We start from the raw sequence: 15,944 nt of genomic DNA, 5'->3' as shown, positions 1-15,944 counted from the left end.
TCAAAACGACTTCAGGTCACTATTATAAACAGGAGACCGATATTTCCTGTTACACATAGAAACTAACTTTGGAAATAAATACAAAAAATATGAAAACAGTATTACTATATTCTAGATAGACCCTGTTGCCTGCTAAGGCTCTGGGCCTGAGACCTCTTCACTAATTCTCTCTCTCTCTCTCTCTTTAAAGGAAGATCAAGAGAGGTGTTGAAGATACTGTAGCACTAATGGAGACTTTTTCCTTGACGTACTTGGAAGGTCTGAGACTGAGAAGGAGAATAATGTCATTTAATGCCACATCTGTCCTACCGAAGGTCACGACCCATGTCACCCAAAATCATTTCAAGAGCTATCCGTGGTAGGCGTTCCACGTTTTGGAGAGACACTGAGCTACAGGTCAGGAAAGCCATTTCTAAACTGTAAAGAGTTGCCTGGCACACTATGACCGTCACCACCCCTGTGGGCTCCGAGTTGCTATGGGACAAGCAGGGAGGCTCCCTGACATACTGGCGGGGGACCCCGTGACTTCTCTCAGCCTGTGCCGGGAGCTGCCTTGCGGGGAGCCTGCTGGCCTCTGCTCTCCCTGGAGCTGGAGCCGGCCCGTCAACTTCCTGGGAGCGGCCCTCCTCCTCCTCCTCCTCCTCCTCCATCCTCAGGGCTTCTGGGAGGCACTTCACAGTGAGGTACCTGCCGAAGAAAACACAGAGGAGCGTGACTTCTGCCCGGCAGGCCCAGCCAAGATCCAGCCCCTCGGCCAGCGGCCCTGGCCTCACTCCTGCTGGGCACTCACCGCTCCAGGAGGCCGTGGAAATCCTGTTCCGTATGCAGCCCCTCGTGCCCCAGTGGGGCCGGGAGGCCCGGCGGCGTGTTCTCCAGCTCACTGCTGGCCGTGCTCAGCTCCACGTTCTCGTGCAACGGGCAGGGGTCGATGCTGGGGGCATCAGGCTGGGGCCAGAAAGGTGGAGGGGCAGAGATTCAGCAGATACCTAAACACCACTTTTTCAGGACCTGCCTTATGCCAGGCTCATGCTGGTGCTGACGAGTAAGAGATAGGTTAGACCCACTAACCCCGCCACCCTTTTATGGGTGTGCAAAAGGCAAGGACTGGATCACATGACCTTCAAGACTGACTGCCAAGAATTGAGCACCGGCTGTGTACCTGGCACCACGCAGGCACCACTTCACAACAACCCCACCAGCACAGACGGTTATTAGAACCCATTTCACAGACGGGTAACTGAGGCTCAAATTTACCCAACGTCACACAGAAGAGAAGGGCAGGGCTGAGATTTGAACCCAGATTTCCTGCCAGAAGTACCTCTCCTGACCCCCCCCCACTCCAGTATGGACACCCAGTCCCCCAAAACCCCTTCACTGTGGGAGTGTGGGAGCCCTCAGGATGGTGTGCTTGGGTTTTCACCCATTAGTGTGTGAGGCAGTGCCTAGTAGAGTTTTCCTACCCTCTGGGACAGAGCACAGTGTGAGAGAATTTCCCACAAATCAGTGGGCCACCGAGACCTCAGTGTCGTGGATGCCCCACCAGTGCCCAGCCCTCCCCCAGCCCCTGGCCCCTCCCCTGCTCTAGTCAGTCCCCAGCAGACAAATCTTGGCAGCACAGGCAGCAAGGAGCACACAAAACAAGGCACAAAGACTGCACCTCTGGCACCTGTGTGACCTCTCTACACTCAGTTCGCTCAAGTGCAAAACACAGATAGTGATTGTGTCTCGTGGGGTTGTGATGGGGGCTGGCGGGAATTCGACAAAGCCCCTTCCATGCATGGCCCTTGTCCCGGGTCTCCCATCTTTGTGAATAGTCCCTAGATCCATCCAGTACCACAAGCTAGAAGCCTGGAGGGCAGCCTTGGCTCCCTCCCATCTCACCACCACTCCAAGTCCAGTTGAATGTGCCTTCTAAACCTCTCCCAAGTCCATGTGCATCTCTCCATCTGCCCCACCACCTCCCAGCCTCTGACTGGCCCACCTGCAAATCCTCTTACGTCCTCCCCTGCTGAAAAACCAAGCAGAGTTTAAGACCAAGCCCTTGATGTGACCCACAAGCCCCTACCTCATGGGGCCCCTACCTGCCTCTCGAGCCACATCTCTCAGACAACTGCTCCCTCACTTTCCATACTCCAACCACAGGGCATTTGCACAGGCTGTTTTCCCTGCTGGATGGCTTTTCCTCTTCTGCACCTACTAATTCCTACTCATCCTCAGATCTCCTTTAAACATTACTTCCTCAAGGAAAGTTTTTCTGACTCCGTAAATTCAGTTATGTTACCCTGTTACCTACTCTTATAGAATCTCATAATTCTCCTTCAGAGCACTGACCAAAATTATAGTTAAATAACGCTGTAACCGGTTCAACTAGACAGAAGACTCCAAGAGGGTAGAGGTCACCTATTTTCTTTGTTTGTTTCCCACTGAATTCCCACCACGCGTCATGGGTCCTGGCATATGGCACACACTTCATAACTATGTAGTGAAGAAGTCAATTAATGAAGAAAAGAATGAAGGAAGGAACAGTCAATATGGTTGAGCAAAGAGGTACCTCAGGGCAGAGGGTCTGGGTGGCCGGCGTGAGGGCTTTTCCAGAAGGAAAGGGCAGGCATGGTGGCTGGTGGGGGGAGGGCGTGGCTGGGGGGCTGTCCAGAGCCGAGTCTGACCCAGCTGGCTCAGGCTCCTGCTGGTTCTGGTCCACGTGGTCCTTCAGCTCTTCCAGGCGAATTCCCAGCTGGAATATCTCCGCCTCCAGCTCCCTGGAAGGGGGAGACATCGGCACGGGGAGCCTGGGACGGCAGCCTCATCAGGCGGGTCTGGGAGGCTGCGCTTCAGAGCAGGGCCACCAGAGAACGCTCATGGAGGGTCCACTGGACGTCATCACTTACATTATGTGGAGAACTTGAAACAAACAAGATGAAAGTGGACGCCACTGGGGATCAGGAGGCCTCGGCCTGAGTCCTCCTCTGCCACCAACAGGCTGTGGGACCTTGAGTGAATCCCTTCCCCTTCTGGCCTCAGTTTCCCCATTCTCTAAGGAGGGGTTTCAGTTCTTATCTCCAAGGTCACTTCTCATGGCAGTGAATCCAGAAGGACACAAATCTTAGCCTTCAAGTATTCCCCCATTTGGATAGGTTGCTAATTGGAATAGGATTTCTCTATGTTCCCTTAGTGTACAAATTATGAGGACGGAGGCTGCCCTTCCTGGTGACCAAGGGAACCTAGGGCCTGCCTCATCTGTCCTCCCAGGCCACCCTCCCCAGCACGCACCTGCCAGGATCAAATCTCCCAGGTGTCCCCTCGGAGCCAGCAGCCTGCTGGGCCAGATGCTGCTCCCTGCAGGCCTTCAGGTACCCCTCCTCCAGGGCTGCGTGGGCAGCCTTTAGCCGCTGGAAGCCCTGAAACCAGAGCACACTTGAGTGCCCAGCCCCCGTGGGCTCCAACCCTGCAGAGGCATGGACTAGACAGCTGGTGGGGGGCCACGGGACTCACCCCGGGTCTTCCCCGAGGTCCTGGAAGGCTGGGGTTGGGACCCTCTGGAGCCAGCCTGCCCTGGTCGAGCTCTCTGCCGTCAGGCTAGCCAGGAAGAGGCACAGCTACAGTCTCAGCCCCAGCTCCAGAGGGCACCCGTCCTTCCTGGGTAGACCCACAAGAACCCCCATGTTCCATGACGGTCATAATGTCAAATGTGCTATCACTATGTCCCCATAAGGACCAGGTACTGAAGAGACTACAGATCCTCATTCTTGATTTTCAAAACTGTGGATTTTGGAACATTATCCACTCTTTTCCCAAATCCTTATAGACTATCACGACAGATGATGTTATTATCATCACTGTCATACTATTGATAATGATAACATTTACTGAGCATGGGGGCTCTGTGCTAAAGCACTTTGCATTATTCATTTAATCTTCAACGTGATCCTAAAGAGAGAGGTAATTTATCCTCTTCATTTAAAGAGGAGGAAACTGAGGCACAGAGAGGTTATTTAAGTTGGTGAAGGTCACACAGTGAGTAAGTTGTAGAGCCAGGATTTGAACCCAGGTCCTCTGGCTCCAGAGCTCATGGTCCTAACGATTACACCAGGTCCCCAGAGTAAAGGTGATGACAGCCAACACGTGGCTAAAACTACAGCAGGCGGGATCATTACCCCTGGCTGAAAACCATCCCCATCCCACTCATTCTGTGCAGACAACAGACTGAGTCCGAGGAAAACTAGAGTCTAGTCCCCAGTCAAGCTTGATCCTCCAAGAGCTCTCGACCTCCCTGGATATGGGGGAATTAGGATAGAGGGGAAGAAAAAGAATGGTTTTCATTTTCAAGGTCCTTGATCATCTGCCCAGTGAGATACTATAATACATAGCACACATTTTGTAATCGGAAAATGTAGGTGACATATCTATAATAACATAGTAATCAGTAACATAGTAATAACATAGTAAAAATATCATAATATTTTTTTACAAACCAGGAGTGTTGCATTGGCCCCTCTGAGCCCTCCCTCAGCTCCTGTCCCCAACCTGCTCTGTACCTCCAGCATCACTGGGCTCCCTGACCCCTGGCTTCCCGTGGGGTCTGTGCAGCAGGGGGCATATATAAGAGGTCATGGGGTTGGGGAAGAGAGACCTGGGAGGGAACAGCTCTGGGCAGGTGTTAGTCCCTGGGCTTCCCTGGTCCCATCGGGCCCCCAATGCTGCCAACACCCCTGCTCACAGCCCCTCCACTGACTCCCACACTCTCAGCTCTCAGATCTCCATCTGCTCCTCCTGGGACCCTGGCTGATGCACTAGAAACCTAGATTTTATATATGACTGTAGTCATCTAGAAATACCAAAGTCCAAAAGGAAATAAGCCAATAACGGCTAGATTAGGGGTCTCCTCCCCCTTTTCCCTCTGGTTTTCAAATTTTTGGCAATTACTTTTATAATAAAAAAATTAAAAAAAAGAAAAGGCCTTCTTCTGGTTACTGGGAGGCAGGATAATCAGTGGGAAGCTGTGCAGGGCAGTGATTACGACCCTGGACTTGGGATTCAGACAGACCTGGGTCTGAGCTCTGCCGCCTACTAGCCATGTGGTCTCCAAATCCCTCTCTGGGCTTCAGTTCCATCCCAGTTAAATGGGGGCGATGACTGTAACTGCCCCCGGGTTCTGATGATGACAAAATGAAACAGAGTACATCAAGGGCTTACCACAGTGCCTGGCACACCACTACCGCATAACAAGTGGGCACTACTGTGCGACAATGATCATTACCGTGGAAAGCTAAGAGGGGCTGTTTGTTCCAGAAGGAGACACTGTGTCTGGGATTCTCTGGCTGTCTCGCAGCAAACGAGGCTTCAGAGACTCCGCTGTGGGAGACAGAGCCACTGTCTGCAGCTCCCAGGGCCTCTCCCAGAGTGGCAGTACCTTGAGCTGGTCCTGGGGCGTCAGCCGTCCTGCCCGCATCAGGCCCACGAAGGACTCCACCTGGACATTGGGAGGGGAGGAAACACGCCCCATTAATCCAGACCCCAGAGGATGACTCCTACAGACCCCCGCACTCAGCCACGTTCACGCTTGGCACAAGGAGCTGGGTCCCACCGCCAGATGTGGGTTTTCTGCCAGGCACAGAGAGGCAGGTGCCAGAAAGTGACTCCACCACTGACCTCGGCCATGGCAGCCTTGGGAGAAATCAAAGTGGAACCTCTAGGAATGTATCCACAGCAATTTGCACTCACTCATGTGCATGAAGACCTTTGAGGCAGGGATATTTATTGCAGCATGGTCGGGGGGAGATGGGAAACAACCTACACGCCTATTTGTGGAACAGTATGCAGCCATCAAGAAGAGGAAGGCATATGGGTATGTTCTTTATAAATGCCTCCAAGACCTACTTTTCAGCATCAAATCAGGGTACATGACAGTGTTTATAGCATATTACCATCTGTATAAAATATATGGAGAATAAAAAATGGAAATACATAAATACATTTGCTTGTGTATTATAAGCTGTCTCTAGAAGGATGCAGGAAACTGAAACATTGATTGCTTCTGGGGAGGAGAACTGGGTGGCAGGGGGACAAGGATGGGAGGGGGGTTTTCTACTCTATGTATCCTTTGAAATTTGAACAAAGTGAATTCATTGCCTGCCTAGAAATAAATATTCAAATTTGGAATATTAAAAAAGTCAAAGTACAGGGGCCAGCCCAGTGGCGTAGCAGTTAAGTTCGTGTGCTCCGCTTCGGCAGCCTGGGGTTCGCAGGTTTGGATCCCAGGCTCGGACCTATGCACTGCTTGTCAAGCCATGCTGTGGCGGCGTCCCACATAAAGTAGAGGAAGATGGGCACGGAATGTTAGCCCAGGGCCAGATCTTCCTCAGCAAAAAGAGTAGGATTGGCATCGGATGTCAACTCAGGGTTAATCTTCCTCACCATAAAAAAAAAAAAAGAAAAAATCAAGGTGCAGTATAGTACACATACTTATGTGACCAGTTCTATAAACGCGTGTGTGTGTGTGCACTGAACATTTTTGCATGGAGCAGAAGGGCCAGGGTGAGAGAAAAGATTTTCACTGACTATCCCCTTTGTACTGTGTGAGGGTCTCTACCGTGGCCATCTATTACCTTTATAAAAAATTTTTAGGGGCCAGCCTGGTGGTGCAAGCGGTTAAGTGCCCACGCTCCGCTGCGGCGGCCCGGGGTTCACCGGTTCAGATCCTGGGCACGCACCGACGCACTGCTTGGCAAGCCATGCTGTGGTGGCATCCCATATAAAGTGGAGGAAGATGGGCACAGATGTTAGCCCAGGGCCAATCTTCCTCAGCAAAAAAAAGAGGAGGATTGGCAGATGTTAGCACCGGGTTGATCTCTTCACAAAAAAAAAAAAAAAATTTTTAATTAGGAAAAAAAAGACAAAAGATGATTTGGGGATCATTTCTAGGAAAACTGTAGATCAGTGCTAAAATATAATATAGAAATGTATATAATATAGATATTATATTATAATATATAATTTACATAACATAAAATAGAAATGTAATGTAAGCTACATATGTAATTTAAAATTTTCTAGTAGCCATATTAAAAATGCAGAAAGAACAGATGAATTAATTTTAATAATAATTTTATCAACCTAAAATATTATTTTGACATATAATGAATACAAAAAATTATTAATGCGATATTTTATATTCTTTTTGTCGCACTAAGTCTTTGAAATCCGGTATGGGTCCTAGACTTACCACACATCTCAATTTGGACTGGCCACACGTCAAGTACTCCCTAGCCACGTGTGACCAGGGGCTCCTGTAGTGGACAGTGTGGTTCTGGCTCATTAGGGGTCAGCTGGCGTCCCAGCTCCTGCTCATCATGACAGCCTTAACGATGCTTTACTTTACAACACACAGGACAAGGGAAAAAACGTCTCTCCAGTTACAGGACACAGAATGGTGTTGGTAAAAAGGAACAGAGTGCTTGTTCATGCCGCTACACGGATGAGCCTTGAAAACATTATGCTGAGTGAAAGAAGCCAGACACAAAAGGACAAATATTGTCTAAATCCATTTATATGAAATGTCCAGAACAGGCAAACCCACAGAGACAGAAAGTAGATGGCAGCTGCCAGGGCCTGGGGGAAGGGGAGTGGAGAGTGACTGCTTAACGGACAGGGGGTTTCTAACTGGGTGATGACAATGTTCTAAAATTGTCTCTGGTGATGGCTGCACGACTCTGAACATACTAAAACCCACTGAAGTATTAACTTTAAATGAATGAATTGTACGGTGTGTGAATTATATCTCAACAAAGCTGTTACCAAAAGAAAAAAAGAAAACAGTGGTGGTGTTTCTCTGAAGGAATTTGTTTGATGGACATGATGACGTATCTAACTATTGCATTTCCCTTTTTGCATTGACAACTGGGAAACTCAAAGCCAAACACGAATCTAGTAAAATGTTCGGAGTCCAAAAGAACGTTTTGTTTACTCATTTCACCCCAAGTTCATTTTATTCTTTTTCCACCTTTACTTCCCCTTCGCCCCAGTTTCCTCACTTTCGTTTTCAGAATGTGGTTACAATGCGTGTATTTTCTAAGCCTCTTTAAAGCACTTTTGGAAGAAGGCCAAGTGTATAGTTATAAACAGACCAGCAAACCGTCATTTGGACAGTTTGATGAAAATATACAGGCCCTTTGAGAGGTGACTGAGAATTGGTTTCGGTAATGAAATGAACTAAGAAAGTGGGATGATTTACCCTGAAGAGGGAAAGGTAGCCTGGAGGTTCTATTATCCTTCCAGAATCCTGAAAGCTGAGGGTCTCCCTGGGGGCGAACCAGGAGACACTTGTAAGCACAACTGGAGGGAGTTTAATAAGAAGCAATGCCACAAAGGAGAGTTCTACCCAGCAGGGGGTGACGAGGAGGAGCTGGGGCCCTGTGGCCCCTGACACCAGGGGAGGGGCTCCCCTTCTCGAGATGCCCAGGTCACCTCTGGCTGCGGAGTGACAGGTGGGCCTCGCAGAGCCCCCCATCCACACCAGCAGAGGCTCTGCTTTCTCCAGATGAGTCACGTCTCACTGGGCAGAGCTGGGGTTCCGCTCACCTTGGCCAGGAACCGGCCGGCCTGAGAAGCCAGCGCCTGGGTTGGCTCCACTGACGGCTGGTCCTGGGTGATGCCCAGGTCCTCTGGAGGCCACACTGGGGTGGGTGCGCTGGTGGGAGAGGAGGGGCTCAGGTCTCCTCGAGCCGATGGCCACCCTGGAATACACAACCACTGACCATTGGAGCCAAGAACAGCCCTTCCCGGGCTGAGAGACATGCTGAACCTCAAAACCAGCCCTTCCAGCATCAAGCTGCAGCTCGGTCATCACACCATCATGCCATCCTCACACGGGCCCGGGAAGTGGGCTGGGTAGCGTCGTCTCCATTTATGGGAGAAGACAAGGGCCCGATCTGTCCCGGATCACACGGCTGGAGCCAAGCCAGGCCTCCGGGTTCCCAGTCAATAATGCAGGCTCTCACTCAGAACGTCGCGGGTTCAAATCCCACCCCTCTCCCTTGTAGTGGTGTGACTTTCGGCATATCTTCACCTCTCTGAGCCTTGGTCTTAACCGTCAGTGGGGTAACACCCGTGCGTACCTCACCAGGCTGACGTGGGGATTAACCGAGATCATGATGGCAAGGCTTGGGGCTGGGCCTGGCCCTCATATGGCTCCACAGTGACGATGCTCTGTGCTATGCAACTTGCCCAAGATCACCCAGCTGCTAAGTGGCAGAGCTTCACCCAGGCGGCTCTGGCTCAAAGTGGGACACTGCCACACCTCCATCTGACCTCAAGTCAAAGGGCCCAGACAGGGGCTTCGCCTCCCTCCCCCACCTGCCCACCCCCGGCCTGAGGCCAGTGCCATCCCCAGGATGAACAAAGTGTCCCCAGAGCAGCATCACAGGCAGAAGGAGCCCTCCAGCCATGTCTCCTCTCCCAGACTCACCTGAGACTTCAGCAGCGTGCGGGGCCTCGGCGGGGCCAGGCCACCGCTCCACAGAGTGGGGCTGTGGGATGGTGAAGGACAAGACCTTGGTCCCCTGGGGCATCGTCCCCATATGGATGCTGTGGCTGGGCTGGGGTGGGTCTGAGTACAAGTTTACCTGGCGGGGAGGGGAGGTACAAGCAGAGCCAAGTCAGGGTCGGGGCAAACCCACCCAAAAGGCCTCACCTTCATTCACACCATCACGTAGGCACTCAACAAACTCGCCTCATAATAATAAACGCCACCTTTTAGTGGAGCCCTTGGGTGGGGGCCAGACACTGGGCAAAGGGTTTACATGTCCTTTCATTCTCTCTTGATGGCAGTCCTGAAAGGGAGGCAGGGCAGGGACCATCATCCCCATCTTACAGAAGAGAGAACTGACACTCAGAGAGGATTGTCACTTACTCAAAATCTCCAGATGATAAATCCTTGCGCTGGGGTTACAACCCTGCTTTGACCCCAAAGTCTATGGCGTTCCATATTAATAATTTTTATTAATAATATTTGTATTATAATTTATAAGATAATCATAATATAATTAACACAGTATTTAATATATAGCATGCATTATATGATAATATAATAGTTAATATTTATTACTAACAAGAACATTTTCAGTAATCATTATTATATTGATAATAACAGCAATGAAGGGCTGTTTAAATGGATGAGTAAACCAACAAGTGAATGACCTAATCTCTCAGTTGGAGCAGATCTCCATCATTTGAGGATGGATCTTATACGGTAAACAGCGCAGACGGCCAAGGAAGACCATTTGAAGCTCAAAATTAGAGGAGACCCAGGTACTGTGCAGTGGTTTAGAGCAGGGGCTGGCAAACTGCGGTCTGTTTTTGTGAATAAAGTTTAGTGGACACAGCCATGCTCGTTTGTTTATGTATTGTCTGCGGCTGCTTTCACGCAGAGGTGAGTGGTTACCATAGAGACTGTGTGGCCCACAAAGCTGAAAATATTCACTATCTGGTCCTCTACAGAGAAAGTCTGCTGATCCCTGGCTTAGTGTGTGAGCTCTGCAGGGCCTATGTTCACGTCCAGGCTCTTGCACTGCCCACCTTTGAGTCCTGGAGCAGCTGACTTAACTAACCTCTCTGTGCACAAAGTGAGTGCTCAATAAACAGCAGCCACCACCCTCACATTCATCATCACCATCATTACCACCATCGCCATCACCATTACCATCATCATCATCACCATCATCACCATCACCATCATCCCCTTCCCCATCACCATCACCATTACCATCATCACCATGACCATCATCACCACCACCATCACCATCCCCATCATCACCATCACCATGACCATCATCACCACCACCATCATCACCACCGCCATTACCATTACCATTATCACCGTCACCATCACCATCATCTCTATCACCATCCCTATCCCCACCATCACCATCACCATTACCATCATCACCACCACCATCATCAACACCATCACCATCACCATCATCCCCTTCCCCATCATCATCATCATCACCATGACCATCATCACCACCATCACCATCCCCATCATCACCATCATCATCATCATCACCACCACCACCACCATCACCATCCCCATCATCACCATCACCATCATCATCACCATGACCATCATCACCACCACCATCATCACCACCGCCATTACCATTACCATTATCACCATCACCATCACCATCACCATCATCTCTATCACCATCCCTATCCCCATCATCACCATCACCATTACCATCATCACCACCACCATCATCAACACCATCACCATCACCATTGTCATTTACGCGGCCATCATAGAGGCAGGTCCCTGGAAAATCCAGTCCCCTGTGGTGCCTCGCCTCAGTGCCCCTGCTCCTCATAACGTCAGCTAGCTTATCTTACTGCCCCTGCTGCCCCAAGGTCAGGAGTGGGCTGTTGAGGGTGGGTCTGGTGGATGCAGCTCCCTGACCCCCAGGCAGGCAGCCTCTCCCTGCTTAAGCTGCTCTTCACGTCCTGGCTATGGCAGAAAAATCTACTCCAAAGAAAGAGACAATGGCCCACGTGGCTTGGCCCCCACTGCCTCCCCCTCTTTCAGGCCCAGCCTCTGATGAGAACAAAGCTGGATTTTAATAATCTCCTTGGCCATCTGCTCAGACTGGCCTGTGGGGGCTTGCCCACCAGCACCCCTCTCCTCCCGAGGTAACCCAGATCCCAGGGGGAGGCCCAGCCCTCCTGCATTTGTCCCCCTACCCCACCCTGCCACTCCCCCAGCCTCAGGCCCAGCCCACCAAGGCCCAACCTAGGGAACCACAGGAACCAGCAGCTCCCAGCACAGGCCCTGTTTCAAGGATCAGAGGAGCTTGAAGCAGAGGGGTCAAAGGCCTGTGCAGATGCCCAGGAAGCTGGGAGCTGGGGGTGGGTGCGGGCAACCACTGAGCTGTCTCCCAGGACACAGCCGGGACCCAGTCCAGGACTCCTGGGCGCCTGCAAGCCAGATGTGCCCCAGTGCTCCCTGAGCCTGGATTAGCTCCCTTGGGGGGTTAATCAGGACTCTGTGAGAGGTGGGCCAGGGACTGTGGGAAACACTGGGTTAAGTGACTATTCACTGCACAGATGGGTTTCTCACAGCCTTTAAAATGCTAATGGACTGTATGAATGGGGCAGGGAGGGGAGGGAGCTGGGAGAACAGGAAGTGTTCCTCGCCTCCTCTGAACACACAAACCTCCCCACGCCCACCCCCAGGGGCTCCAGGGGCTTCTGGACCAACCAGTGGCCATCAGAAAGCACACTTTAGGAAAGGCAGTGTTATGTCCTCCCCCGATTCTTTCTGGGGTAGTTTCTGGTCTACTCTGCCCCTCCAGATCCCCCTCCAGCTGAGACGGGGGACAGGGGCTGGGGGGAGGTGGAACGCAGCAGCCAATGCATGAGATCACCATAAACTCTCGTCAGACACTGGCTGTAGAGAACAGAGCCAGGCTCGACTCCTGACCAGCCCAGGCTCCCAGCCCTGCAGCCAGGCTCCCTGGTCCTGCCCCACTCCCAGGCTCTGGATCCAGCGGTGCTCCCAGGCCAGGCCCCGGGGATGCCCTGGTCAGCCTCCCCACTGCGGACCTGGCGATTATCCAGTCCGTTCTGCTGGAGAGTGTGGTGTCAATAGTGGGCTTTGGAGCCAGATTGCTGGGCTCAAACCTCAGCTCCGGCACCTCCTTGTTGGGTGATCTTGGGCAAATTACTGAACCTCTCTATGCCTCAGTTTCCCCAAGGGTAAATTACTTAGGACAGTGGTCTAAATAGCATGTATTACTATTGTTGTTATCACTGTAACACCCTCATTCCGCCTATCCCTATGCCTCTGCCACAGACCCAGAGCCAGGGCTGGCCGGCTCACCAGGCATGGGGAAAAGAGCGCCCCCTCTGGACTCAGGCGGACGTGGGTTTAATCCCCTGCCAGCTGGGGGGTGTTAAGCAACCACTCCACCCAGCTGAGCCTCAGTTTCCTCTTGTGAAGAGGCTTCACCGAGGTGACCCTGGTGGGGCACTCAGCCTGGGGCCTGGCACCAGTTCACTGTTCAGCAAATGCCAGTCTTCTGCCCCTGGAGCCCACCCATTGCTGCTCACCCAGCGCCGGTCCCGGCCTGAGGGTCCGGGGACAACAGCCTTCGGGGGATCAAGTCTACAGAGCCCTGGACAGAGTGGGAAGCCGGCTGGAAGCCCAGCTCCCCCAGGCCCCGTGGGACCACGGTGAGTCCCCTCCCTACTTGGGCTCCGTGTCCTCCTCAGTGCGTTACAACAGTGAGCCCTGCCTATACTGTTCCCCCAAGGTGGCTGTGAGATTGCCGGGGTGGGGTGGGGTGGGGGGGTGCTTGAGGGGAGGTCGGGGCGGGGAGTATAGTCCTGCTTCCAGAAGAATCCAGCTGACCTGTGCTCACCCTTCGACTGAAAAGAATCCACTGGCCAAGGAGTCTTTTCCCAGAAAGCGGAAGTGGGTGACCATCTTCCCTCCCGTGCCCCCCTCACACACATAGGGGTCTGGGTCACCAGCCAGGCCAGGGTGACCACACATGGGAGGCCCTGAGTCCCCACTGGGTCAGGGGAGTGCCCATTAGAGGAGGCAGCACACTCTGTCCACCTCTGCCGGTGCCCGCACTGTGCCTGGCACACATGGGCACCAATGAACACCTTCATATTAATATTATTCATAATAATCATATACCCTTAGGGAGTACTCGCCAGGTGCAGGTACATGCTTTCCATATACTGACTCATCCCGTTAAATGAGTAAAGGAGGAAGGAAGGAAAGGGGGGAGGGAGGAGATGCTCCGAGCCTCTGCCCCTGACCACGACCTTTGGCAGCCTCGGCCCCTCCGGTGGTCCCAGCTCCCCAGTCTGTTAGATGTAGGAGCTGAGGGTTTCCACCTGATGACCAGTTGCTTTCTCCTCGGACCTTCTAGGAGTCTGCAGCCATGAGAATGTGGTTTCCCCGGGGAGGAGACCTCACCAAACCCCCTCTGTCCTCCCTAAGTCTCCCTGTCCCTTCCGTCCCTGAACCTGGCTCAGCAGAGCAGAGAGCTGGAAGGAGCCTTGAGACATCAGGGGGAGCCAGTGGCCCCAGGAGGAAGGTGTGATTAACTCCCTTTTACAGATGTGCCGAGGAGGCCAGGATGGGAAGGGACCCGGCTGTCATGAGGCAAGTGTGGGGACACAGGACGACTCCTGCTCCCAGCACAGGGCCCCTTCCGTTTTCTCCTCTTCTCACCACGGCTGCCTCCGCCCACACTTCGAGGAAGCCTCTAGATGGCGGATGGAGAGCAGCACTGTGGTGGGGGAGGGGTCCTGGAGCATCACAGGGGCAGGCCTCGCTGTGGGGACCCTTGAGGGGGCTGAGCGAGAAGCAGGGTCTGCATCTCTGCACCTCAGCTCCCATCCGCCCTCCTACACTGCTGCCTGATGGGGCAAGAGAGGGGTAGGGGGAAGCAGGAAGCCACAAGGGGCTGTGATGGGCCCCACTTCCTGCCTCACCCCAGAAAAGGGGAAGGTCCCCAGTGTCGAATTCACAGCCTTCTCTCAAGTCAGGGTGGGGGCTGGGCAAGATGGGGGTAGATGGATTTCCCCTCCACACTCCTCCTGCCACACACTGGGCATCCAGGCCAGGGGTGAGACAGCAGGGAGGGAGAAAGACAAAGGGGAGACCCAGGAAGGATCAGGCCCAGGAAACAAGCACCAGGAGCTGAGCAGAAATTCTGGGCTACTCCCTTGAGGCTCAGAGAGCCCAAGTAACTTCCTCAAGGTCACACAGCGGGTCAGTAATGGAGCCAGGAGTCGAGCCCAGGTGGTCTTACCCCAGAGCTCTTCTAGAAGGAGAGAGCTTCTGGTGAGATTACTGGGCATCCTGGATTCTAGGATTCAAGGACGTCAAAGCTCATCAACGGAAAAGGAGACTGAGCCCAAAGAGGGCAAGGTCACTGCCTGAGGTCACAGAGAGACTTTGTGGTAGAATGAGGACTGGGTTCCAGTGTCCCCAGGGTCCCAGGAGGCAGGAGGCAGTGGCCCCTCTCAAAGACGATGGGACTGTCACCTCTGCGGGGCCTGGGCCCACACGTCCACCCCGCCCCAGCTTGTACCTTGGCCCCGAGGCGCAGCTGGTCGATGGTGTTCTCGGCCTCAGCGTACTTGGTGAGGAGCTTGCGGTAGTCTTCCTGTGGAGAGGAACGGCAACGCGGTCACATGCCAGGCTCCTCGCTGGGAGACCCCTTGCAGGGAACCCGCCCTCTAAAGGGGGCTTTGGGTTCCGCAGAGTAAAAGAGCTCACTGGTGGGTGCCGAGCAGACCCCTTCAGACTCACATGCAGTACAGACCCCCGTGGCCAAATTCTGGAGTGTCAGAGGCGGCAGGTCAGCTCCTCCACCGTCCCCAACAATAAGTCAGGGACGAGGGCCTCTGGCTGCTTTACCTTGATGCATGACCCCAGTCACAACTGCCTGCTTATTTGTCCCAATTCCCTGCCCGTCTGTCAGTTCAGAGGGCTAAGGCCCACATCTGCCTTCCTCACTGCCCTATTCCCAGGGCTTCAGTACTATGTGCTTCATAAGTGTTTTTTAATGCCTGATGGGATGAATCATCCAAGGATCCCTTGGTAGGAAAATAGAAGACTTGAAAATCAGAGTTGCATTGACTCAGAGTCACTACTTCCCTTACACAAAACTGAAGGGCTTCATCAAAACAAGTCATTGCAGGGGAATAGCGAACACAAATGTCATTGGTCACCTCTGAAAGATGCTAGGGAACTGACACGTTGTTCTGAAAACTGATAATGAGAAGGACAGAATCCAGCATTTCTCCTGTCTTTCCCGTGAGAACAAGACCTGGGTAACCAAATACTTGACGAGAGAAAGTTTTACTTTATAGAAGATTTCCAGCAAATAAATGCAGAAGGAATGATGCCATTTCAATACTGCCACTTT

The 15,944-nt window shown here is 52.5% G+C and overlaps 1 protein-coding gene across 3 annotated transcripts in view; it reads right to left on the bottom strand.

The window, feature by feature from the left end:
• The window catches only part of AKNA (AT-hook transcription factor), a 56,996-nt gene that overhangs the window by 21,376 nt on the left and 19,676 nt on the right, over positions 1–15,944 (bottom strand). For all 3 annotated transcript variants that reach the window (XM_087419224.1, XM_087419223.1, XM_004423361.3), the window contains exons 4-11: positions 15,105–15,179; positions 9,464–9,620; positions 8,578–8,732; positions 5,411–5,470; positions 3,271–3,398; positions 2,552–2,759; positions 791–945; positions 508–687 (exon numbers count right to left, since the gene is read on the bottom strand). In XM_087419224.1, the coding sequence (XP_087275350.1) occupies positions 508–687; positions 791–945; positions 2,552–2,759; positions 3,271–3,398; positions 5,411–5,470; positions 8,578–8,732; positions 9,464–9,620; positions 15,105–15,179 (1,118 nt within the window). The remainder of the gene's footprint in view (positions 1–507; positions 688–790; positions 946–2,551; positions 2,760–3,270; positions 3,399–5,410; positions 5,471–8,577; positions 8,733–9,463; positions 9,621–15,104; positions 15,180–15,944) is intronic.

This window comes from Ceratotherium simum, chromosome 29 (assembly GCF_057802395.1).
Source record: "Ceratotherium simum simum isolate JZ-2026a chromosome 29, ASM5780239v1, whole genome shotgun sequence".
In the NCBI taxonomy this organism is placed as follows: Eukaryota; Metazoa; Chordata; class Mammalia; order Perissodactyla; family Rhinocerotidae; genus Ceratotherium; species Ceratotherium simum.
This window is presented reverse-complemented; position numbering and strand designations above follow the sequence as displayed.